General features: G+C 44.7%; 1 protein-coding gene across 6 annotated transcripts in view; it reads left to right on the forward strand.

Annotated features, from left to right (window-relative positions):
* Positions 1-26,135, forward strand: part of RFX3 (regulatory factor X3) — a 1,045,627-nt gene that overhangs the window by 577,004 nt on the left and 442,488 nt on the right. For all 6 annotated transcript variants that reach the window (XM_069625736.1, XM_069625732.1, XM_069625731.1 and 3 more), the window contains one exon: positions 20,157-20,415. In XM_069625736.1, coding sequence (XP_069481837.1) covers positions 20,157-20,415 — 259 coding nt within the window. The remainder of the gene's footprint in view (positions 1-20,156; positions 20,416-26,135) is intronic.

Raw genomic sequence — 26,135 nt, forward strand, 5'->3', positions numbered from 1 at the left:
TTCTAACAACTCTCAGTTCATTGAGCAGCATGCTGAAAGTAACAGGGAACAACCTAATATCACACATTCTATGGACTTCAGTTCCCATAAGGCTAAAAGTACTGGGACGAGGAAGAAGAGCTCAGAGGGAATGAGGATTCAGAATCGTGAATATTCAAAGGTGCGATCTATACTCAAATCACCCGAGCAAGATATTTAAAACCCATGATGAGGTACAGCTGTGGAATGGAGCTGAAGCAGAGGAAGAGGTGCAAGGAGCATTGAAAGGCTGTGTGGGAAGCGTAGCTGAGGTCGCTGAAGCCATCCGAGGTGCAGGAGTTGCCAAGGAAAGAAAACCCGCCAGCCGAAATCACCACGAAGGGTGAAATTGAGAAAAGTTGAATTGCAGAGTACGTGCAGCGGAAAGCGGTGTCCTAAGAAGAAGCCCAACTGAGGAGAAGTGTTTCCAGCACATCATGTGGCAGGCCGGTTTTGTTGTGGCAGATCAACAGAGCTGTCATCGCTCAAGAAGACCGATGTGCAACTTACCGGAGGCTTGTAGAAGCGGTAAAGTAAGCAGACTGAACACTGAAGCACCGATTGCGAAGCCAGACAGCAAGAGGGAGCGGCCGCAGAATACCGGTCAGTTGGCATAGTGTGAATGCTGACTCCCAGGGCACTACAAGAAAGAAAGCTGTTACAATGCACCCATTTTGAATAACAAACAATTGATAAATCAAAGCAGAGACGGTTTTCTGAATATCAAATAATTAAAGAAAACTAAGTGAAGCAGCAAAGACGAACGTTCCTTTGTAAGGAACTAAAAGAAGTGGAAGTTTGACTAGCATTATAAACAACCAAGAGGCTGTCAAAAGACTTTAGGCAAACTACCAGTGGGAAAGGCCTCTAACCAGTACTACCCACAGCTAAGAGGCTATGAGAAAACCATACTAAGACAACCAATGGGAAAAGCTCATAACCAGCATTTCCATCAGCCAAGAAGTTGTGAGGAAACTTCAATAAAGCAACCAAGACATACATCCCCTTATCAAAGATATACTTTTGGGAAAGCTCATATCTCCAATTGCCAACAGCCAAGAGACTGTGAAACTATACAATGGCGACAAGGGCGCAACTCTTCCTTTTTGGGATTTCAACTGAAGGAAGCTTGTAACCCAAACTGCTGTCATTCAAGAGGTTGTCTTGAAGATGGTGAGAGACGCTTTGAGAATAATTCTTCTGTCATTTGTTCTCAGTTTAGGGAAAACTGGAACAGAAGAAGTCAAGAGACAATAAAAGGTAGTTATTGTTCAATCCTCCTTCCAGTAGAGATTGGTGTGGAGAATCTTTCAGTCAATATTGCCATCAAGTTTGAAAGTAGTTGTTGGAGTTTTCTTCCTGGCAGGCGAATATATACCAGGAAAGGGCTTAAAGTTGTTATGTCTGGCAGGCGAGTGGACCAGGAATGAAGATGGTGGTTTGATAAAAATATCTTTGTGGTAAAAGATGTGTTGAAAGAACCTTTGTTAAATTAAGACAATCCATTTACTTTATCATTTGTTTGACAAGCAGTGGCATCACAAAGACAAGTTGAGTTTTTGCTATCCTGACAAAAGTGTTTCATTTCAAGAAGAAGTATTAAGAAAGATTGAAGTGCTATCATGACAAGAAGTAGTTCTTTTGAATAAGGTGCTACATGGTAAATGAACAATTACATTGGTTTGAACTTGTGTTTGTGAAAGAAGGAAATTGTGGATTATCAACCAAGCATTGTGGAAGAGACATTTGTTGTGTCACAGAGAAAGATACAGTGGTTGACGAAGACTTTTCTATCACATTGACTCAGAACTGTAATCCAAGTGGTCCTGAATTGATCCATTGGAAGGAAATCCAACCCTGATCGCAAGCATTGCTTTCAAGGACTTTTAAGTTTGAATTACAGAATTATTTTCTGAACTAAAGTTAGCCATATTTTCCTTGTATAATTTTATTGTGTGCAGTAGTGTGAGGGCCAGTGATATTTTGGACACTAGAAGCCTCATTACACGGTAGGCGGTAGGGGATTACCGGCACTGGTGCCGGTAATCCCCTACTGCCTACTGCCCTACTACAAGGTCCCTCAGCGGGTCCCGTCCTTAACGTGTGGTCAGACCACACGTTAAGGAAGGGACCCGCTGAGGGACTTCAGCGCAAATAACGGTACCGCTAATAGTGGTACCGTTATTATCTCTTTCCCCATTCCCATTGAGCCCTATATGGACTCGAATGGGAATGGAGAATGGCAATTGGCATGGGGACTTACCGGGTCCTCAAGGGTCCGAATGACCCGGTAAGTCCCCATACCACCTACCCGGACCGAGAAGGCGGTAGCCATGGCGCTAATTGCGCCATGGTTACCTCCTACCTTGTAATGAGGCCCTAGGTCATTTTTCTTTAGTTTAAGTTTGCTAGGCAGAGACCTCTCTATTAGGTTAGGGAAAGTTAGGTGTTTTTCCAAACCTGTTTTTAAACCTTGAGAAAACGTTACCTTTGTGTTCGTCTCGCATTTCAAATGGATTGTGTCCTCCAACGTATTCCACATCTTTGACATGTAATGTCCACAGCTGTGCACTTTGGAAACTTTTTCAGCAGAGGGCGTCCTGCGTCGATGACGTCGGGTTGATGTCCCTAGAAGACCTCCGTCGAGGGTGACATCACAGGATGTTATAAATAGGACGCACAGTGCCCATAGCCTCAGTTCTGTTTTTCTGCAAACGTGTTGCTTTGTGAAACTCGGCGTGCCTCGTGTGTTTCATTGTTGAGATCTCTTTTTCTTTGACCTCTCCGACTCCGCGGTCTGGCTTCAAGACCTGCAGGGACTGCAAGTCAAAAATGTCGATCACAGACCCGCATCGCATTTGTTTGTGGCAACACTGACGACTGCTCAAAATGCCAGTCGCTAACTACCAAGGCTTTGCTTGAGCGGAAGCTCCAGCTAGGTAGGAGTTCTAAGCCCAGTAAGCCCCGAAAATCCAAGTAAAAATCCAAAGGGGTGTCCACCGACGACTCGAGGGGTGACTCTCTGGGTCGGGAGGAGGCCCGGGGTTCTCGGTCCCAGAGTGGTTCCCCACATTCTTCTTCCTCATCGCGGCATTCGCGGAAGTGCCGTCACCGGTCGCCTTCCCCGTCCTCCTCGAAGGATGGAGCCATAAGGAAGGTACCGTGGCTCGCATGCCTTTGGGTCTGCAACTCGCATCGGGAGCCTTCGAGGTCCCGTTCGGAGAAGGTTTCGGAACGTCGCAAGAGACTTGCCTCTAGGTCTCGGTCCTCGTCCCCAGCAAGACCACTGCAACCTACTAAGGGCTCGAAGCCAGCGTCGACCCGGTCCGTACCGTGTTCGTCCGACTCAGACGTCAACGTTTTGCCATCTTATCAGCCCATGGCGCCGTCGGCACATGTGTCGACACCGAAGCCTTTGGCACTCACGACGCCGAGGTTGTCAAGCTCTCGGCGTCAAAGCCCTCGACACCTTGAGGGATTTTTGCCTAAAATTTGCCATTGGAGTACCCCAATGTGGTGGATCCTCCTAGGAAGGCTACGGCTAACTCTGTGAGGCCAGTATTGGACTCCAGGCCCTCTTCTGTCCCCAGGCCACGGTTTCAACTCCCTCTGGACGACATATATGAAGAGGAGGAAAGGTCTGATTTTGAAGACCCCGGTGAACTGGATGTGGCTCCAATTCTTTCTGGAGACAGTCAGTTGGAGGAGTTGAGGCAAACCCTCCATGATGCCAGTGGGTTGGACACTTCTCCGGAACTAGAATTTGGTAGGCCTGAGCCTGGGGCTCATGCAGAGTCTTCATACAGGAGGCTCATGGCCAGGGTCTCGGAGTATCTGGGCTGGTCCAGTCCTATTGAAGACTTTGTGCAGGATGATCTAACGGACATATTAGATCAAGGTCCGTCCTCTGACTTGGTGTTACCATTTCATCTCACCTTACAGAAAAGGGTGGCAGCTGCTTGGCAGTCTCCGGAATCTCTTCCGGCTGTTAATAAATCTTTGACAAAAAAGTGTCACCCTTCCGTTAGTGACCCCAGCTATTTATTCACTCACCCCACTCCCGAGAGTTTGGTGGTTCAGGCATGCACGGTCACCTCGAGGCAGGCGGCGTACCCTACCATCCCTCCTTATAGGGATGACCAACGCTTCGATGGTTGGGCTCGGAAGGTATTTTCTGCAGGGAGCATGGCATTGAAATCGGCCAACTCCACTTGTGCCTTAGCATGGTTCTCACACACTCTGTGGAACTGTTTCTTTAGTGGCTGAGCATATTCCCAAGGGGGAAGAAAGGGATGGCTTCCTGGCTCTCGTGCAAGACGGCAAGGATGCTATGTGCGAATCCCTTCAATCGGGTTTAGATACGGCAGACAGTGTTAGCCAGTCCATGGCTGCGAGCACCATTATACGCAGATTTGCGTGGTTGCGGAAGTCAGGTTTTTCTCCGGATGTGCAAAGCCGTCTTCTGAACATGCCCTTTGATGGCACACATTTGTTTGGCAACAAGGCTGCCGAGAGCCTTGAGAGGTTGCAGACCTCAAAGGCTGTGGCAAAATCTTTTAAGCACAGCCATGCTTCAACCTCTGCCTTTTCGTCCTAGGGGACAGCACTGGAGGGGAGTTTCTTTTCGTTACTACTCCTCCTTTGGTAGAATGAGAGGGACCGCAAGTCAAAGGGGCCAACAAAAAAGTACCCGTGGTGTGCAGGGAAATAGAGGTACAAGAGCCGCTCAGGCAGCTGCCTCTTTGCCTTCAGGCACTGCCGCAGCTGCTTCCAAACAGTCATGAGGCCATGTCCCATGGTTCGCCGGGTTGGGGCAGGCTATCTCAGCATCTAGAAGAATGGCAAGCCATTACTTCAGATGCGTGGGTTCTGGATACCATAGCCCACGGCTACTGTCTTCCCTTCCTAAAGCGGCCTCACACAATCCACCGGGGAAACGCCTCTTTGAAGCTTCCAGATCCGCTTCTTGCACAGGAAATCTTAACCCTGCTGGAGAAAGGCACTATAGAACTGGTGCCTGTAGCAGAGAGGAACAAGGGATGGTATTCCCCTTATTTTTTGATTCCCAAGAAAGACGGGGGATTGAGACCTATCCTGGACTTGCGTTGGTTGAACAAACTTCTCAGGAAGGACAAGTTCAAGATGGTTATTCTTTCTCAAGTTCTCCAGGTGCTTCAACTTCAGGACTGGTTGGTGTCACTGGAACTACAGGATGCTTACTTTCATGTGCCGATTCATCCCAAGCACAGAAGGTACCTGAGATTTGCGGCTGAAGACTCGCACTTTCAGTTTTGGGTGCTGCCGTTCGGATTGACCTCTGCCCCGAGGGTCTTCATCAAGCTAATGCTAGTGGTGGAAGCGTACCTCAGGCAAGGGGGGAAGTTCACGTCTACCCCTATCTGGACGACTGGCTGATCCGGGCGCGCTCTCCCGAGCAAGCGTTGGATCACCTGGGTCACACCTGCCGCTCCCTCCACAGGCTGGGCTTCTCCCTCAATTTCAAGAAGTCGCATCTGACACCTTCGCAACAGCTCCAGTACATCGGGGCTGTGTTAGACACATCCTTGGGGAAGTGCTCGCCTCCCAAGGTGAGGGCTCATCACATTGTGCAGATGGTGGACAAGTTTCTACATTCCCAGAGTCTCCCAGCTTTCGAATTCTTAAGGTTGCTCGGCCTCATGGCATCCTGCATTTTTCTGGTGCCAGAGGCCAGGCTGAGGATGAGATCCCTGCAATGGGTCCTCAAGATGCAGTGGTCGTAGTTCTCAGGCAAGATGTCGGATCCCGTTCAGATTCCCCTCTCGGTCTCACAGGATCTTCTGTGGTGGGCCAACAAAGGGAACTTGATGAAGGGGGAGCTGTTTTGACAACCATGGCCAGAGGTGACTGTAGTGACAGATGCTTCCCTCACAGGATGGGGCGCTCATGCCGACGATTTGACAGCCAGCAGTCGTTGGTCTCTATCCGAGTCCAAACTTCACATCAACCTGTTAGAGCTGAGGGCCATCAGGCTAGCCCTGAAGGATTTTCTGCCGGCTGTACGGTGGAAGAGTGTCCTGATCATGACGGACAACAAGGTGACCATGCATTACCTCAACAGAAAAGGGGGGGTAGGGTCACTCCCGTTGTGTAGAGAGGCAATGCAGCTCTGGTTCTGGGCCATCCAGCAGGGAATTTCGATCTCGGCAGTACATCTGGCCGGAGATGAAAATGAGGCGGCGGATGCTCTGAGCAGGCAGAGCATGATCTCTCACGAGTGGGAGTTGGCTCAGGAAGTCCTTCAGGAGATCTTCGCCCTTTGGGGAACCCCGCAAGTGGATCTCTTCACCACCAGTGTCAACTGGAAGTGTGAAAGATTCTGCTCAAGGGAATTTCCTCCAAGAGGAGCCTTAGGAGATGCGTTCATAATGGATTGGTCAATCCCACTGCTGTACTCGTTTCTTCCAGTCCCCGTCATTCCTATAGTGTTGCGGAGATTACGGAGGTTCGGTTCCCACATGATCCTCATTGCTCCTGATTGGGCCAGGAGAGCGTGGTACCCGGACCTTCTACAAATGTCCATCTACCCTGCCGAGATGGACTGCTCTCGCACGAGTGGGGGGGGGGGCTGTTGGGTTCTCCATCCAGAGGTCAAGACTCTCAACCTTCACGCTTGGTATCTGAAAGGTTGAGATATAAGGATTGGGACCTCCCGGATGATGTGATGGAGGTGTTGCTTTCGACCAGGCAGCCTGCAACAAAATCTCTTTTATTGTTGGCTTAAGTTCTGCGACTGGTGCAGAGGACACAATGTTGATCCTTTTCAGTGCTCCATTCCTATGGCTTTGTCTTTCTTACTTTCTTTGGCCCACAGGGGCCTTCAAGTTGGTACCATTAAGGGTTACCTGGCGGCGCTGTCTATCTTTAAGCGCTCATCTGAAGGATGTTCTTACTTTAAGATTCCTTTGATTTCTCAATTTCTTAAAGGACTGACTAATGTGTTCCCACCGTGCCCTTTCCAGGTGCATGTTTGGTATTTGAATTCCATTTTGAAATTTCTCATGGGTGCTCCATTTGAACCTTTGCTATCTTGTCCTTTGAGGATATTGTCCTTCGAGACAATGTTCTTGGTTGCGTTTACTTCCGCTTGCAGAGTGACTGAATTGCAGACACTTTCCTCTAAGCCACCCTTTACTGTGTTCCACAAGGACAGGGTAGTACTTAGGATACGTCCGTCTTTTCTACCTAAGGTAGTTTCTGAATTTCATTTGAGTCAGAAAGTGGTTCTCCCATCTTACTATCATCCTCCTCATCCAGGTAAGGAAGAGGACCGACTCCATCGATTGGATCCTAGAAGAGCTCTGAGCCTATACATTTCTAGGATGTCCAGGGTCAGAGTGGACGATCAACTCTTTGTAGGATATGCTGGCCACCGATTGGGCCAGGCTGTTACCAAACAGACCTTGTCCAGGTGGATTATCCTCACTATTACGGAGTGTTATCGATTGGCAGGTAAGGACCCTCCTGAAGGGTTGCGAGCTCATTCCGCTAGGGGCGTGGCTGCTTCCACCACCCTCCAACGGGGTGTTCCTATTAGGAATAATTGTGATGCCGCTACATGGGCTTCGCTTCACAACTTTGTTAAGCATTATTCCCTGGATACAATCCATGGTCAGGATATGGCCTTTGGTAAGGCGGTTCTTTATTCCGCAATCTGATTGGGTACTCTAAATTCTTTTCTCTCCTCCATTTACTGGTACTGCTTTGGGAGTCTGTCAAAGATGTGGAATACGTTGGAGGACACAATCCATTCGAAGAACAAGTTACTTACCAACTGGTAACGTTCTTTCGACTGGATGTTCCTCCAACGTATTCCACATCGCCCTCCCAGCCTGCCCCTCTGGATAATTTCCTATGCGATTGCAGCTTTCGTTTCCGCAAGGCAATGTGCAGTCAAGCAGGCATGCAACTGGTGCCACATGTTCTGAGGGAAAAAACTTAAACTGAGGCTACGGGCGTCCTATTTATAACATCCAATGATGTCGCCCTCTACGGAGGCCTTCGAGGGACATCGACCCGACGTCATCAACGCAGGACGCCCTCTGCTGAAAGTTTCAGAAGTGCACAGCTGTGGACATTACATGTCAAAGATGTGGAGTACGTTGGAGGAACATCCAGTCAAGTAACTTGTTCTTCTGACCCCTCGCTTCACTCTCAGGGATATGTGTCCAGCTCGCTCTCAGGGATTTGTGTCCAGCTCGCTCTCAGGGATTTGTGTCCAGCTCGCTCTCAGGGATTTGTGTCCAGCTCGCTCTCAGGGATATGTTCCCAGCTCGCTCTCAGGGACATGTGCCCAGCTCGCTCTCAGGGACATGTGCCCAGCTCGCTCTCAGGGACATGTGCCCAGCTCGCTCTCAGGGACATGTGCCCAGCTCGCTCTCAGGGACATGTGTCCGGGTCACTCCCAGGGATATGTATTCAGCTCACTCCCAGGGTTATGCGCCCAGGTAACTCTCAGGTATATATGTGCCCCGCTCATTCTCAGGTATATATGTGCCCAGCTCACTCTCGGGTACATGTGCCCAGCTCACTGTCAGGTACATGTGCCCAGCTCACTCTCGGATACATGTGTCCTGCTCCCTCTCGGGTACATGTGTCCTGCTCACTCCCTGGGATAGGTGCTCAGCTCACTCCCAGGGTTGTGTATTCAGCTCAGTCCTACAGGTATGTTGGCCAGCTCACTCTCCTTGACGGTCTTATGGATAGATAGTACTGATCACTATGCCAGCACCAGATTTTCTCACCCTCTGGTTGGGTCACCTTGGATCACCTATTCTTTCCTGGTGTTCTGCTCCTTGAGATCCTTTTGTTTTTTGCACTGCTTAGCCTGCTTGCAAATCTTTGGCCTCTTAACCCTCCTTAGCCTCCCAGCCTTCTCATCTCTCCTTTGCTTTTCAGATCTCGTGGGCCTCTACGTATGGTGTGGTTCACTCTCGATTTCCACTTTTCTAACTTTGTGTTTTCTCTCTTCCATTTCCTACTTCCGGCCAACTGTGATCTGCTTCCTTTGAGCATTTTGTATGCAGCCATGTGGTCATGGGTCCCTGACAAAGCCCTATATTGGATATGCCATGTTTAGCTTCAATTTAACCCTTCTGATTGGATTGTAGGCTTAGGTTGGTAATCTGGTTTAGTTGAATGCCAATGTGCGCCGTCAAGACTTGAAATGGCCCGACAGTCAATTTGACATCGGGCTGAAGGCTCATCTCCTGTACTCTGCTCCACCTGATGGTGGTCCGCTCGCTTCACATCCCCCATGGATGCTCCCCAGCTGAGACATCAGCCCATAACCACAAAGACGTGCATAGCCAATGTACTAAGAGTAATTATTGTGCTATTCCACTCACAGAACACAAATGATGTCATGTTTTAAAGGAGTGCCGGTGCACTGACTCCCCTCATATCTTCCAACTTGTGTCTTCCTCTTGATCCCAGCATTGCCTTTCTATTCCCTGGACCATTCCATGACTAATCACAGCGGGAACATCGAGGGGAAGGGGTGTCTTGATTCTCATCCCCAGAGTACAGGGAGGTGGTACCATGGTGATCGGAAGGGAAGTGCAGATCCTACAGATCGCTATCACCAATGACCCCCTTATTGATACTACCGATGACTCTAGAAGGAAGACTCTGAGAATCCCACCTCCAAGTAACTAGCATCCTTGGCATCGGGGCTTGGTTGACTAGATTGTCTGCTCCTCTGCGTCTCCCTCAGCCTGTGGGACAGGATCAGGACACTGTCTAAGTCATTGTGAGGAAAAGTCAAATAAAGATATTGAAAAGCAAAATTATCATACTTCTAGTGATATTCTTCCAGTTAGCCACACACCTGAATTCTGGCCACCGGCTAAATGGGTATACACATTTTGGTTGTAGACCACGCTAAAGCAAAGGGCAAATTGTGAAATGTTCTCCTGCTCCCCTTTCGCAGTCAACCAGACTGTACAAAGGTCACATGCTTGGTGAAGACACATGCTTTGCTCTGCCTCGAGCAATCGGAAGGGGAACCTCCAGGCTCCCCCCTGGATGCTGACCCCATTACCATTGCTTAATCCTGTTCTGCCACCCTCCTCCCACACCATATTTAATAGCAACCACATAACACATCCAAAAAACTAGGGATAAATTAAAAGAAAATGGCAAACAATAGCTGATAATGTATTCCGGTGTAAAGTTTGTGCCACCCGGAAAAATGTGTTGTGCATTTGGTGACATTGAGCATATGTAGGGCAGATTTGCGCTGCTTCAGCTCAACTGGGCCCAGCGGCACAACAATCCTTTTCAAGAACCATTGTGAAGAGCGCGTGTCATTATATGACTTTTACCTGGAATTAGCACATTCTGTCGGGTTGTCTTGCCTGAAGAAACGCATCATTGCTGCATCAAGGATGGACCATAAACCACTGCTAAGGGCTAAAGGCCATTCTGGCGGCCGCCTGTTTACTACTAACAAGCGAGCTATAGGGGAGCAGAGTAAATTGGATGAGAAGAATTGCCATAATTAATCGGAAATGGGAAAGAATGCAGGGTCAGGTAGAGCTCAAACACACACTGAGGCATGTTGGGATTGTAAGAGCACTCATTTATAAAAAAGGAGATGATCCTGAGTCTTGGCATTTACATAGATCCTAATAACACAGCAGTCAAGGCAAGCGAATGTATGTGTGTGCGTTTCATGCATTCAGAATGTAAGGTAGAAAAATAAACAAATGTTAACCCTGTGAAGGCATCTTGAAGCAAGACACAGACAACAGATTAAAGGTTCAAACAAAAATGGTTTATTAACTAAAATGTCAGAATGGTTGAAGGCCTAACATGCCCTATGCTAAAATGGGATTTCTATACTTAAAGAAACTAAGGAAAGTCTGAGGCAGTAAGTTCAACTTAAAAGTCTGTCTATGTCCAAAATCTATACTTGCCCACACAACTAAAGCTACACAATGTGTAGGAATTTGAAAAATAAAAGAAACAGTGTTCCAAATAAAGTTCTGAGCGTCTTCCAGCTCCTGGATTACTTTCCAGCTCTTGTTCAAGGCAGTTCCATAAAGTCTCTGGGTTCCCTTCCCCAAGAAGTGATTGAAAGTACTTACAAAAACTATGTTCTCATTACATGTAGGTTTGTTCTTATATTCAAGTAATGCCTCCCGATTATTATTAGCTCTCTTGCAAGCTTTTTTCACTACTGATTTGGGATAACCTCTTGTGTGTAATTTAGTACACAGCAGGGATGATTCAGATTCAAAACAATTTGTATTTGAACAGTTTCGTCTAAGTAGTAAAAACGGACCTATAGGAAGGTTCTCTCTTGTGTGGCATGGATGACAACTGCTAAACATTAAGAAAGAGTTCTTATCAGTTGTTTTATGAAAATGTTTGATTTTCAACGTCTTATTGCTCTCATTGGACCAGATGGTAAGATCCAAAAAGTTTATTTCTGATGAGCTCTGAGCTGAAATAAATATAAAAAATTGGTTTTGGTTACTCGCCCAAACCATAACATTCTCAAATGAAGTGGCATCACCGTTACACACTATGAGGATATCATCAATATATCGCGTCCACAACTGAATAAGGATTCCTGTCACTAAAGATGTTGGATATTTCAAAGGCTTCCACATACAGGTTAGCAACTGAAGGAGCCACTGGGGTCGTTGTCCCATGTATCGGGTGGAACATCTTATTATTGAAAGAGAAATAATTCTCCATCAGGGCCATCTTGGTACACCATAGGACAAAGCTATAGGGTTTAATACCATCTCTCCTTTTCGATAGCAGTACTTCTATCATTGTTAAAGTTGCTGCTTGTGGAACACATGTATAGAGCGAGACAATATCCATACTAACCAGCAACTGGATTTCTGAATTAAAAGGATAATGTTCAATTACAGTGATACTATTGGTCGTGTCTTGTACACAAGTCCATTCCAAGGACAAAATGTTTCAAGTGTTTATCAGTAAACTTGAAAAGGGGCTCCAAAATAGACCCTGAACCAGATACTATCGATCACCCCGCGGGATTAATCAAAGATATATGTATTTTGGGTAAAATATAAAATGTTGGAACACTTGGAGTCTCGATTTTTAAAAACTCTTGTTCCTGTTTACAAATCCAGGCCCGTTCCGCAGCCTTATCCACTTGAGTATTGATCAGTAAATGTAGTCTAGAGGTGGGATTTTCTTCATAGTATGACACATCCTGTAGTTGATGATCACACTCATTTATATAAGCCTTTCGATCTAGCATCACGACAGCACCACCTTTATCAGCTTTCCGTAAAATGATTTAGTCATTCGTAGCTAAGCTAGAAACAGCCAGTTGTTCATTCCTGGAAAGGTTCTAAAAAGTTGCATGCTTATCATGGCCATCAAGTTGTTCCAGGTTGTGTAATACTCAATTCTCAAACACCACTGATTCTGGAGAGTGGCTTGCAGTGGGAGGATACAAGTTGGAGCAATTATGTAAACCAGTACTATTGATCTCAAGTTCAAAAGAATTATTTTGAAAATATTGTTTAAGATTAATTTTTCTAAATAATTGATGGATCTCAGTACATGTCTTAAATTTATCATGATACGCAGTAGGTACAAACCCAAAGCCTTTGTTCAGAACTGCCACTTCATCAACAGTGGGACTATAATTGGAAAGATTCACTAGTAGGTTTGATGACTCCATGTCTGTCGTGGGGCATAATCCTAATACTCCCTCAGCAGGTCCTGGTCTAAAAAACGTTGTGGTGTATTCTGTCTGCCACGGTTAGGTCTATTTGAATTCCTTCGATTCTCAGCAGCACCTCTTCCTCTCTTTTGGAAACGACCTTGGTTCCTCGTATCCTTTTGTCCTCCTGTCGTAGATGTGTTCTCATCAACCAAGCTTGCAGAATTGTAGGATGTAATGGCAAAGTGTACGCTCCTTTGGTGTGGAAACTGTACTGATTGGTTTTCAGAAGGGTCATAGTCAACTTGGGTATATTTGAACACTTATTCGTGTGAAAAATTAGATCAATCCTTTTTCATATGTTTAATGCATTCCCGTGTTGAGAAATCCTTAAATTCTGCTATATTCTGGAGTATCTCTTCCAGTCTTTTTTGGAACATATCCAAGGGGATAAGCTTTTTGATTTAATCTTCCGTTGTTACCAAGTCGCTCATTATTTAATCGGACACTTCCGTCGCAGTGTCTATAATTAGTATCACCCAGTCGCTACCATGCTTGTTCGCTATGCAGCTCCATTGAATGATAACATTCTTGTTATCTAGAAACAATCATGGCTCATTTCGAACAATTAAACCTTGTGGTAGTGTTCCACTCCTGAGATATTCTATCATGATGGAGCCATGTAATTCTGTTCGTGTGAGTCGTTTCTTTACTTGAAGCAGTAAATTCCAATTACTTAAATTTGAAATCAGAGGGCCTTCACCTTCACTTCCAAATGCTGAGGATCTTGCTAACAGCTCGGTGACATAGTTATCATCATAGCTCTTAACCCTTTCGACTGCCATATTTCAGTAAATAACAGACCCACTACGAACCACCAACAAATATAAACTGGGGAGGGTTCTCTCATACACCAATGCTCTAGACCGACAGCACAGGCATACACTCCTGACAACGAACTAGTCTTGCGGTTTAAGCCACGCAATCAAACAACAGACTCAGAAGAAACAAAGGGTAAGAAAAAGGTTGGAGGGGATCATACCCCGGGTTAGATGCAAAACCCATAACAAGATCCCAACAACTATGCACTGTTAGTACCTCTTATACCTAATTTGATCTGTCATATCAAAACAGTTAAACAAATTATTCTGCTGATTCGGTCACCATAACTCAGGTACTAGTAGCAATTATTTCCTTCACCACATTGCTTTCACACTCTTCAGCAATATGCAATCTTTGTTTTACATTTCATAAGATTTATTTGTTTTCAATATATGGCACGTGTACTTTACACAAACTTGTCAGCTGTTCATCGGTTTGCCAAAAGCTTTCATTTAGTTTGGTATTCAATAGTCTGGAGCTTTCATTCTGTTACTCACAGTTCATCTTATTCATCACAACCCGTTGCTTTGGGTTCACTATAGTTTGCATGTCATATTCCGTTCATTCGGCATTCACTTCTCCCTCTCCCGTCCCTTTGCACTCCGTCTCTTGCACTTCTCCCCCCGCCCCGCTTGTGCGATCTGAATGACATAAGGCCTAGTAAGATAATTTTTTTGTCCTCCCTTGTCTGCCCCTCCTTGTTTTGTCGCGCCTAGAAACACTTGTGTACAGGCACATTATAAATGCCATATCATATCACTTTTGCTCTCTAACAGCCCCCAAGAGCGCCCCTGTTCGAGTGTTCCCTCCTGTGTACGCACCAGTCCCTGGTGTCTCCTCTGGGTGGCTGCCTTCTCGCCTTCTGCTATGCAGACCCGTTTGCTTTGGATTGCGATCCCCGCTCACACTTCGCTTCACTCTGTCGGTTTCCGGGAGCTCCGCTTGTTTCCGGTAGACGCTGTCGGTAACTTGCAGCTATGGGATTTCTTTCATGCTCGTAGCTCCTGCTACAGGCACTCAACCAGTGAGGCACCCTCCACTGTGGCCTTTGCACGACCTGCCCTGGCCTCGGCTCCCCAGCTCCTTCTGGATACTTGCATGCGTCCTGGCTTCCCAGAAGGACCCTACGCTTCCACCTCCTTCTGCACAGGATTCTCCCCTCAGATCCACATCATTCGGCCCGGCTTCTCTCCTGCTGGTGTCCTCGTTCTCCTTGTCCACTACACCTTTTTACACAGGCAACCATTTGTCAAGTTGCAGGTGTGAGTCCTCAGGCTCAATTGCCTGACCACAGTAGAGTCCTCTGGGCTTGCCTGGCCCTTCCAACAGTCTAAAGGCCTCTTCCTCGTCTTAGTACTAGAGTGGTAAAATGACATGTTAGTGTGCACTACTCCCAGTCGCCTCTTCCTTGTCCCAGTACTCTAATGGTATGAATGAGGGGACATGGTTTGCAATAGCCTATAAAGGCAGGGGTAGGGCGAAGTTGGTTCTCACAAGAAAAAGGGGGATACCATGTCTCACCAGCTGAAATTCCTCCTACGAATCCCCAAGGACCCTCTGCCCAGGTGATCCTCACTCACATCTCCACACACGGTGAGGATCCCAAAGCGATGGCCTTTCCCTGGCCACCTGAGAAGAGGACCCAAGGCGAGTGGATGTGAGGATACCCTCCGGTTTCTCACAAGTTTTTCTCTGTTTTCTCGATATGCACCATGCTCACAGAATAAATGCACCTCCACAATAGCAATAGAGAAGTAAATGTGCAGTTTACAACTGAAAATTAAACAATGAACACTACACTTCTCGTCAGAATCAGTCCATTGACTTGGCAATCAAAGTCTTCTTTTATGTGCATTGCGTATATTGTGTGACGGCTGAAAAGTTTGATAAAATTATGTTACATTAGTAACGTTTACGTGTAGGTATTTCTGCCCCCAGAATTATTGGAAGTACTCGCCAATAAAAACAGACCGCGCAGCACAGTAATTTCCAACACCTGCCGCATATCATATGTTTTGTTCCGATAAATTGTTTCACTTTTCTCTTAACTAAAGATTTTTTTCACTGAATTTGAAGGGGTTTCTACTGCTATATCTTACCACGCCTCCAGCAGTAAATAAGCATGGCCCACTCTATCATTCGGTATAAAGACCACTGGCCAGTTTGCGCCATAGAAGGTGAAAGATCATCGCCACTATCCACCTTACACTGATTAGGATAAAATACTGTGACCCGCTGGCCGTGACCAAGGCAGTTGGCCATGGCTACTTTTCACTTTTAACCATTTAGGGTAAAAGACCGTCCCTTTTCTTTTTTTGTTTTCCTTCTTTTGTTTTCCTTCTTTCTTTGCTGTAACATTTTCCGAGTGAATTCTCCATGGAAATATTCTGTAAGAACCCATACACGACCGTTCATTCCCTCGTGAATGCTTTTTGCAGTAATGCAATTACTTTTCATTCTCGTGGAAATCTGTCAAACGTTGTTGGTTTTCCTGTATACAAATCACGCATCTTCAGTACACCTGTTTAACAGGAAACTTTAACATCTTGATGTTTTAAATTTGTTAGCTGGAGATAATCTTGATTTCCCCAAACCCGTTCCCCTCTTTAGGGGCATATTTTGCACTCTTTTCCGAGCCGGAAACAGATAAAGTGTATCTATTTCTGACATATCCAGTTTCTATATGCATGCTTATCGGTGACAATCTTTTAATAAAAACAAATTGTGTTTCCGTAATTGAACATCGCACCTTCAGATGCAAAACAATGATGAACATTGTGAAATTAAAGGTGTCAGCAAATGAGCTTCATAGCAAGGTTTCTCAACCTGATATTTTACTTTAACGAAAAATAAGTGGATTTTCTCCAATTTTCATGCATATATAAAGCTTCTGCACAGCCTGTAGTGGTTCTCAAAGACTGTTGGTGTTTGTTTAGTGGTTCTATGTTTCATCTCTACTGTTTCGGTGTTGCATTTTCATTGTCCATTTACATAATTTGCAAGACCATCCGTCTTTTTGGTGAAGGTTTGCACTTTATATTGGGTTTCAGTGAATTTCCCAAGATCACATAATTTGGTAAGTGCGGAAGCAAGGATTAGCGCTCCATTATTCTGCTAGCAAGTGACCACTTATCCACTAGACCTTCTCTTTAGCTTTACTTCCTTTTTCATCCTGTCCTCCCTCTTACTGCCTGTTCCTCTCTGTCCCTGTGCAAGTGGTTGGTAGGGTTATATGGAACTATGTAGACATGTGCCTTTAGCAATATGGTTGGATGGTGGTGCTGTGTCTGTGCAGATTTGGTACTAGATGGAGAGTGCAGATGACTGAAATTTGTGTATTGGGGATGCATGTGCATGATAGGTTGGGATTTGTCTCTGGGGGTGTGGCTGTAGGAGTGCCTCTATACCTATGGAGGAATTCGGGGATGGTTTGAGAGTGGGCATCTGTTTATGTGGAGTAGGGGGATGTAGGAATGATGGGGTGAATAGAGTGAGCATCTATGTATATGTTGCTGTTGTTGGAGGCTGGGAGATATGCCTTTGAGAAGATCGTGAAGTCGTAACTGTGGTGGAGGGGTAAGGGTAACAGGTGAGAATGAGCTGTATGCACATGTGATGCAAGGGTTTTAGTCTGAGTAATTACTGGTAATTATGCATGAAATAATTATGGCTAATCCTGTCTGGGCGTTAATACTACAGTACATAAAATTAATATTGGTAATGACTTAATCGCTCTTTTTTGATAAACCACACATTTGGTTATTATAGTATATCCACTAGCGGCTCATTAGTGCTGCTAACCCTGCTTCATGGGCATTATTGGTAATAATTGAATTGTCAATATTGCTAATTCCTTGCCATTCTCATTCTTGTTGATGACTTGCCTGCTAGACGATGTATGCATATTATGCTTGGTGATGCTTATTCACAATTGTGAAGGCATCAGGAAGTAGACACAGACAACTGAATTCAAGTTTTAACTTAGAAACTTCTATTAACAGAAAAGGGGTTGGTTAAAGGCCTAGCTTGCCCTATGCTAAGGTGGTATTTCCCTACCTAAATAAATAAATAAAGGAAAGTCTGTGTCAGGAAGTCCACAGTAAAAGTCTGTCCAAAACCCATGCTTGCCCTCGCATCCATTTGTATACAATTTGTAGTTTAGGGATGTCGGCATCAAAATGACAAGTGTTCAAATACAATTTCTGAGCTTCTGACAGCTCTTGGTTTGTAAAGGGTTTTCCTTCCCCAAAGTTCAGGATAGTTCACAATGCAAAGGGGTTCCCTTCCCCAAGCTTTCAAGCCTCTCAGCTGTTTGAAAACCCAGTTATTTGTAATACTTTCCAGCTCTTCTGGTTTGGTCATCTTTCATCAAGTACACAAAATACAGTTGCTTAATTTTAGCTCACACCAACTTTCCTTTATATTCAATTACAAGCTTCTTTGCAGGTATTTAAGTGGCTTTTTCATAAGGGGGTGTCCTCGGTCTAGGCACAGTTGTCAGACCACACAGTCCACCCATTACAGGTCACGCGAGCGAGACAACTGTCTGGCTTCTTCTTCCTTATATGTACGTTGCCACTGTTTCAGCTCTACGGTGGTACTTGATTCAATCCCATTTCACATTCTCATGATGCTTTACCCATTCTTGCTTTGCCACTATTCACTTGGCTTGCTTTGCTACTAATCACTTGCCTTACTGTGCCACTATTCACTTGTAGCACTTGCAGATATTCTTATGGCTTTTGCCAATGCTTGCTTTCTCAAGTTACACAGTTTCTTCACAGCGTAATATTCCACAACACTGCATTCATTCTGCTCAATATTGAACCGTAATTGCTCTTTATTTTGATCGGTATTCAAAAGTGCTTGCTTTTCTTGCTTTCCTTTAAATTGGTATTCAAAAGTGTTGACTTTATTGCATTCATTTAAAGCGGTATTTAAAAGGTTTTGCTTTTCTTTAGTTCGGCATTCATTAAAGTTCCATAAGTGTAACATGCAGCTGTCGCCCCGCTGTGCCCTTTGCTTGGTTGACTCACCGGTCGGTGCTTACAGTGTTCCAGCGAGGGCTCCGGCTGCCACTCGCGTGATGCCTCCCTCCGTCTCCACAGCGGCTCTCCGTGGCTTCGCTCCTGCCACTGATGCGTCTCTCGCAGCACTGGTCACATTGGTTCCTGTTCCGCAGTTCGCCGCAGGCCTCCAGCTTTTCTTAAATTTTGCGCTGCATAAACTCTGCATGATTCTGGGGCTCTCGGGCACTCTGTCTGCCACACCGCCTTCCCGGCGAGGTCTGCGCTCCTCCAGCAGTCCGTAGCCCTGCTTCCGCAGCTGACCCCATTCTCACCATTCTTCCTGCTTTTAAACTTCCCGCCAGGCTGATTGGTCCTGATTGGTCCAAAAAGGACTAAACCGCTCATTGTCGACTTGGAAGTTCTGCATTGCTTTTGCTCGCCTCATCCTCTTTCCAGTACATAACGTGTGTCTAAATGTTTGTGTCAATAAAGAGAGGATGTACTTCTCTAGTTGGTCTCTTCTTCATCCCAGCACTTAACTGGTATCTATTAGGGAATGATTTACAGGAAAAGTAGGTAAGGGATTTACAATAGCCTATAAAGTCGTGGGGGACATTGGACTGATGGTGAAAGGGAAATGGGGGATACCGTGGCTCACCTGAGGGTGCCTCATCCCCACTTCCCAAGTCTCCTCAACCCAGGTGACCATCCCTCGCATATCCACCCCCAGAGTCAGGATCCGAAAGCGATGGCCTTTCCCTGGCCCCCTGGGAGGAGGATATTCTGGGAAAAGAAGTGAGGACGCCCTCAGATTCCTCACACAATCCTGTCTGACCCTCATTATTTGTAATCCGGTCTGACGTCTTCGTTGCTCTGTAAGGGGTAGGGCTTTGAGTCTTGTTAGCCAATGCACTTGGGGAAAAATGTGCTTGAAGTGCAGACTCTGGGTCCTAACCAAAAATGAATCTTGGTGGAGAAACACCCTCAAACGTCTGTAAAAAGGATATATTTGCTTAGTGACCCCATAATTTGCTTCAAAATGGCAAATTGTGATCATGTTCTGTGAGAGATTATTTTTAGGAAGATTTTGCTAGGTTTAAGAAAGCTATAATAGTTGACTTAATAATTAAGAGCTGTATGACCTTAATAAACATTTTTATATTTAATTTTGTGGGTTTGTTTCCACATGTTTGTATGCCTTCTCCTTTTGAAGTTCACATTTTTAATATGCTAATAAGTGTCCTTGATAGAAAATGTACACTGCAGGTTAACCACACTTCCTGACTCGGGACCTGGCTCTTATACTTTAGAAGGTTTCATTTTGACTTATTTTTGACTTACTGTTACAGTACCAATTAAATATGACTGAAATATGACCTTATACCTGAAATCATATAATTACATAATGACCACAGTGTCTTATACACAAGAATAATTGCCAAGTCAATATTGATTACAGTGTAAGTCAACCCTATCATAGCAACTCCAGCTGTATTTACTAGTCTGTTTCACAAAAATGAAGGCTAAATATTTCTGTATTCTTTCTTCCAAAGCCGAACGACAACGTATCCTTACACAGAAGCCCAGATGTACAGTCAAAACACAGCAGGAAATTACTTCGAAGCCCAAGGAGGGTCTGCACAGGTGACTACAGTTGTTTCATCTCACAACATGGTGGGCAGTGGAGGAATCCAGATGGGAGTCACAGGAGGACAACTCATAAGCAGCTCTGGAGGCACCTATCTAATAGGCAATTCCATGGAAAATTCAGGTCACACCGTTAGTCACACAACTCGAGCCTCTCCAGCAACGGTAAGTACTCATTGTCATGAGTGATTTGGAAGTGTGTTCTGTGTTCAGCAAGTCTTTCATTGCAACACATCTATTGTCTGTTTTATGCTGTTAGAAAAGTCTTCAATTCTAAAAGTCAATGTCACTATCCCCAGTGAGCCCACTTTTGCCCCACTGTTTGCTCCACAGATAGCACAGTGCCGGAACAAAATCATTAATACCATGTTCCTGGACTTTTGGACAAGTAGGGCAGGACCTACTGCCTTCACGACTTCAATTTCATTGTACACATATACTTTATTTCAAAATGAGACCACTTTTTAGGCTGATATATGGTCAAAAGGACACTGAAAGGGTTAACTGTGACAATGATTTATTAGCAGTTCCTTGCAGCCTTTGTTTATAAATGGTTCCTGATTCTCTCCTCTTTCAATAGCACTGCTTTCAATTAACGATGTTCTCAGAGTATAAGTCATTAAGATTCACTCTTGGCTTTTGCACTCCCCCGATTCTGGTGAGGGTAGAGCTAAACAAGATTCTGAACCTTTGTCCTTTTTATGGAGGGCCGCAACACACACTGGCTTTCTCGCCGGGGTATTTTTATATACGCTGTCTTTTTCCTCAAACTGCCGTTAACATCAACATCCACATGCTTTTGTAAAGCATGCATTGTTAAGAATATCTTTCAATTTACCGCCACCTGAAAGTGTGTCCATAATCATGTGCTGCAGTCCATGGAGCATGCTTTGATTTAATTGAAATAAGTTTTAGTGGCATAGCCTGCTTGTTCTACTAGACATCTCCTTGACTATCTACACCATACACCACCCTCTTCCTTTTCTTCACTTCCGAGATGTAGCAAAACCGTTATCTAGTGCCAGGAGTCTTTTCAGTTCCCTCCTAATTTAACCAGTCTCATTCCACCATCTTGGTGCAATTTTAACCCTCATGGATTTAGAATATATAATTCTGAACCCATGTAGGGGCTGATATTGAATACGTTATTGAGAACTCATACAACTTTTTGGCTTGTCTGTCTGCTCCATTTCTCTTCCAACATATTTACTTCCTGAACTATTGCTATGCCTGCTTCTCATATGAATACGATGTTGTTGATTGATCCTTTGGATGTAAACTGTACACTCTACTTGCTTTCCAGCGTCTACTTCCTTATCACATTATAAATATTCACTCCAGCGAAAATAACTTTTCATGCAACAGGTAGAGTGCAGGGTAACTCTCTAATCCAGCTACACAATTATACCATATACCCAAATGCTCAATCCTTGGCTGGTGGCACTCAACTGTCTATAACCATTGACGGTCATGACAATGATTAGGACTTGTCATTCTGGGTTCTAATATTATTCAAAGCTGGATGAGGGAAAACGATCCACCAGTAAATGCAACCAGGGGAGAATTCTGCTCAGACACAATATTTTGTACAAGGCATACCTCCAGAAGATATACCTCCCTCCCACCCCACCTGGAAATCCCATCAGACCTGCAGAAAAACTTAAAAGTTTCAAAGTCTGCAACAGATGCTCTCTATGGAATTATGTTGTCGGAACCTTCAATACATCTATCGCATTCCAGCGAGGTGGTTGATGCACAGGTGTGAGCAGGCCCTTATAATGTGGGGTACATTATGGCATTATCTATAGTATTGCAAATTAATAGGCTGGTCAAACAAACCCCGGCTAATAAACTGACGACTGCTTTTTCAGAGTGGCTACCAACTGCAAGAACGTTTCTCCTATCCAACCCCTCTTTGCTGGAATAACTAACTGAAAGACATCTGGATTTCATGAAGCATCCGAAATCACATTTTTTCCCCTAGTGTTCTGCTTCCATTCCATCCTCACGGCCTCATCACGAGTTGGGCTGTAGCCCTTAAATGCGGTGGTAACGGTATTACCGCTGCATTTAAGGGCTGGCCCTATCACGAGTTGGGCGCTAAATGGGCTGTTTTACTTCCAGCCTTTCCCTGGAGACTGGAGATGAAAATCCCCTGTTCTCGGCTGTATTACCGCCGGCTGTATTAGCCAGCATAATTAGCACTAAAAATGCCCCATTGAATCCAATGGACCGAATGGGGATTCACCGTTAACACCCAACCTGTGATCCGGCAGCAATACCTCCAGACCGGTCGGTGCTGGGGCTATTACAGTCAGGCAGTATTGCAGCCGGGATACAGCCCAACTCGTGATGAGGCCTGTCTTTTTGAAAGCTAGGAGGACAGTGCCTAAAGATGGCTTGGCCTTAATCTGAACTACATATAAACATACATATAATCACTCAATTATTCATCATTGGCGGGCACAACTTCATCATTCGGTAGTTCCTGGTGCTTGATTATGTTATATTCTGTGTGATATAGTTGCCCTTTCGTTCCTCAATGAACTGACACTTTAAAGGAACCTGATTTCGCAAAAAAGATGCCTTACAGAACAACAATAACATGAAAAAAATGCATATGACTTTTGATTAGGCATGAGCAGACCATAGCTCCTTGGGTTAATGTAACTGAGCTTACCAATAAGTTACTTATTGGTCATTGGTGTGAACCCTATTGGGTTTTGATATTTCATGAAATGATTGCCTTTGTTGGATGTAAATGGTACATTCCCCAATGCTCAAGGTAGAAAGACTTCAGTAGCTTCAGTTATGGTGGAAATCCCCAAACTCATAGACCTTCAGACCTTTTTTTTGCCCAGGTCACAAAGTGGTACTGGGGTTTTAGTTCAGTACTGTCGGAGTGCCTCACGCTTGTGGAAGGACTGCACTGCTTCCTGATTATTCCCCTCTTCCTCTAGGCACCACATCTACGAAAACTGTTGTTACCTCTGTGAAGGCACCTCCTTAAAGGTCTGGAATAAAAGCCTTTTGTATGTCGTGGGGTTAGGTAGGCTTGCCTCAGCCTCTTAGAGCGCCTTTACACCTCAAAGAGCTGTCTCCAAGACACTCAGAGCAATTTTCCAGACACTACCTACCATCTTTCTTGCTTCTCTCCAGCCATTTCGGATAATGCCTCAGTAGTGGAAGTTCTTTCTAATATGGGGGTGGAGGTGTGATTCTTTTTTTATTTTTTGAGGTTACTTGCGCCTAACTTGCTGCGTTTGTGTTTTCCAAAGAAAACATAAGGTGGTTATATATTTGTATGTTCTTTATTGGTTAAGTGCCATATGCAATCGTTTCGTGTAAATTAGTGAAGTTCTTTCTTACTTTTTTGTTTAAACTATAGTGTGGGGAATGAAAAGCGCATGCATATTGTTCACTAATACATATATCCGACTGTCTCAAAATCCCCTCTCCTCCCCTCATAGAAGAACTTCCCCAGATCTCAAACTCTTCTTACATGTGAAGGTTCCCCCTTTTGGAATTGTATCGAAGCGCTCGCAAATGTTTTGCTGCATTTCTAGTGGAGGATTGGGAGCACTCGCAATGTTTTAAGTGATGTATCCTGCAAAGAAGACATTTGAGATGAAAATGCTTGCTGAAGGCCTCTTTACTAATGGGGCAGTTTCTGTTTTGGGCTTGGAAATCGTTTCACTATTTTAATCTCATCTGTACTGTTGAAGAAAGTGTATGTTGCTACTTTCGATTCAGCCATGTCCCTGTAACTAGAGTTTTGTGGTTAGAAGTTCTATGTGAACTCCTCTGTGCATCAACCCAGCAGCACCGGAGTCTTTCTTCCTTGTTAAGCATCATCGGGCAGGTCTAGGGCCTAGCCTCAAGCAGTGGGCATTGTGGGCAAGGGGAGCACATTACTTATGGAATGTTTCCAGCAAATGAATGTAGCTTTATTTCAATTCTAGACTAAGTGATTGTGCAGCGCAATCTCAGTAGTTCAGATATAGTTCAGTGGACATGGGCGTAATTTTAGGGTGAGGGGGACAAGGGTGTTTGTCCCCCACCCAACTTTCCTGGCACACCATTTTGTCTCTCACAATGGGCAGTGGCCACTTTTCTTTAGATGTCATGTCCCACCCTCCAACCCCCCCAACATTTTCAGCAAAATTACTCCACTGTCAGTGGACCAGTTCCCTGGAAAGTAGTTTTCCCATCAACCCTTTGCATTCATTATATCCTTTTGATAAATGTGGCTTTCCTGATGTTAACAAAAAGAGTTTCCAATGCGCTGCGTTAAAATGTAACCACTCAAAATATAGAATGAAAAAAATAGTCACGGAAATCTAGAAAATGCAGATTTTCAAATTAAAAAATGCAGACTAAACTAGAAAACCAAACGGAGTCAAAAGTAACAGCTAGAGGCAGCAATAAGTGGCAAGAGAGTTGACACCATGTGGAACAGTTTTGCCCGCAAGGGGCCTAGTTTAGGGCAAGAGGCAGCAATGTGGGTAATCCCTTTTTACTCCCCCATTTTCAAAGTTCAGAAAGCATTGAGGTTAGGTGAACCATTATGGGTTTAAAAAATAATTACTTGATAGTTATGATATGATATGATATGGCATTTGTAACGCACCTATACACAAGTGTTTCAAGTGTTCAGTTTCTATTGGTTATTCTATTTTAACATTCGATTTTGCATTTTCAGTTGTATTGTACTTGTAACACAATACATATCAATTCTGTAATTTAGGATTCAACTTTCTGTTCAGAATCTTCCCTATTCTATCTTTTAACATTGAGAATTGCTCACATAGAAGTATGGAATGACTGTACTTGAGATTTATTGAAATCCCTGCTCAGCCTCTCCGTTCTGTTACTCACTCCCTGAAAAGTGATTAAAGAGTACCTATTATGTGTGAGACATGGGAGAAATAAACAAGGAACCTAGAAGTAAGAGCCCAGAAGGTAAAGAAAAGGAGGATCCCTTTCAACTCACATTGAGAGACCAGGGCATGTCTCCAGGAGTGGAGAAGGAGGTGATGGAAAATCTTGAATACCTTCACCAAACACAAAACCATCAGAAGAATAACCAGCTAATGGCTATGGAGCCCCAACAAACAATAGTGAAGTAAATGTGACTGAGGGAACCGTGCATTAGTTGATGGAGATGAAGGATTAAAACAATTGGCTGCAGCTTGCCTTATCCAGTCCAAGATTGCAAATTTAGAAAAGAAAATATAATCTGCCTGTGCTAGACTGTTGCAGATTCAAGTAGGAACTGAGGCGCCCAATCTGATGTTGATATTGGACTTAATTCAGCGGGGCTTAGGCCTGTCAAACTGGTGTCCCCTGTAAACTTGATTATCATCACCTACATGTTACCAGGAAGCAGGCAGGAGATATACGCTTGTGTGTGGACTCCCATCCTCAAATTGGAAAGGTCTACAGAGAGGGAAATCTGCTAAAAGCAGAAATAAACAACTGCCAAATCCTATATAGGGGCAAGCACACTGCACACTGCGGAAGATTATGGAGTGGATGGCTACCCATCTAAGAATCTAAGAATACACATACAGACATCTGATCAGCACTGTGGGAGGCCAAAAGCTACACCCCAAGAGAAAGCCTTTATGCTTACCCATGTAGAAGCTTGAGGGAGCGGCAGATGTCACATAGACCAGAATGGAAACACAAAATATGTCGAGGTCTAGCAGAAGAAATGTGGTTGGAGGTACAAATGGGACTGACTGCTGGCATTGGGTTTAAATTAAAAATCAAGTTACGCAGCTTTGTATCCGGGGGGTTTCTTATACTCTTCTTTCTGACCGTTACTTTCCCACCTGTCACGCACTAGTGGGCAAGTTGTAACTAATTGGGTGGGTCAGCAC

The sequence above is a fragment of the Ambystoma mexicanum genome, chromosome 6p (assembly GCF_040938575.1).
Source record: "Ambystoma mexicanum isolate Mex_15411 chromosome 6p, UKY_AmexF1_1, whole genome shotgun sequence".
Taxonomy (NCBI): Eukaryota; Metazoa; Chordata; class Amphibia; order Caudata; family Ambystomatidae; genus Ambystoma; species Ambystoma mexicanum.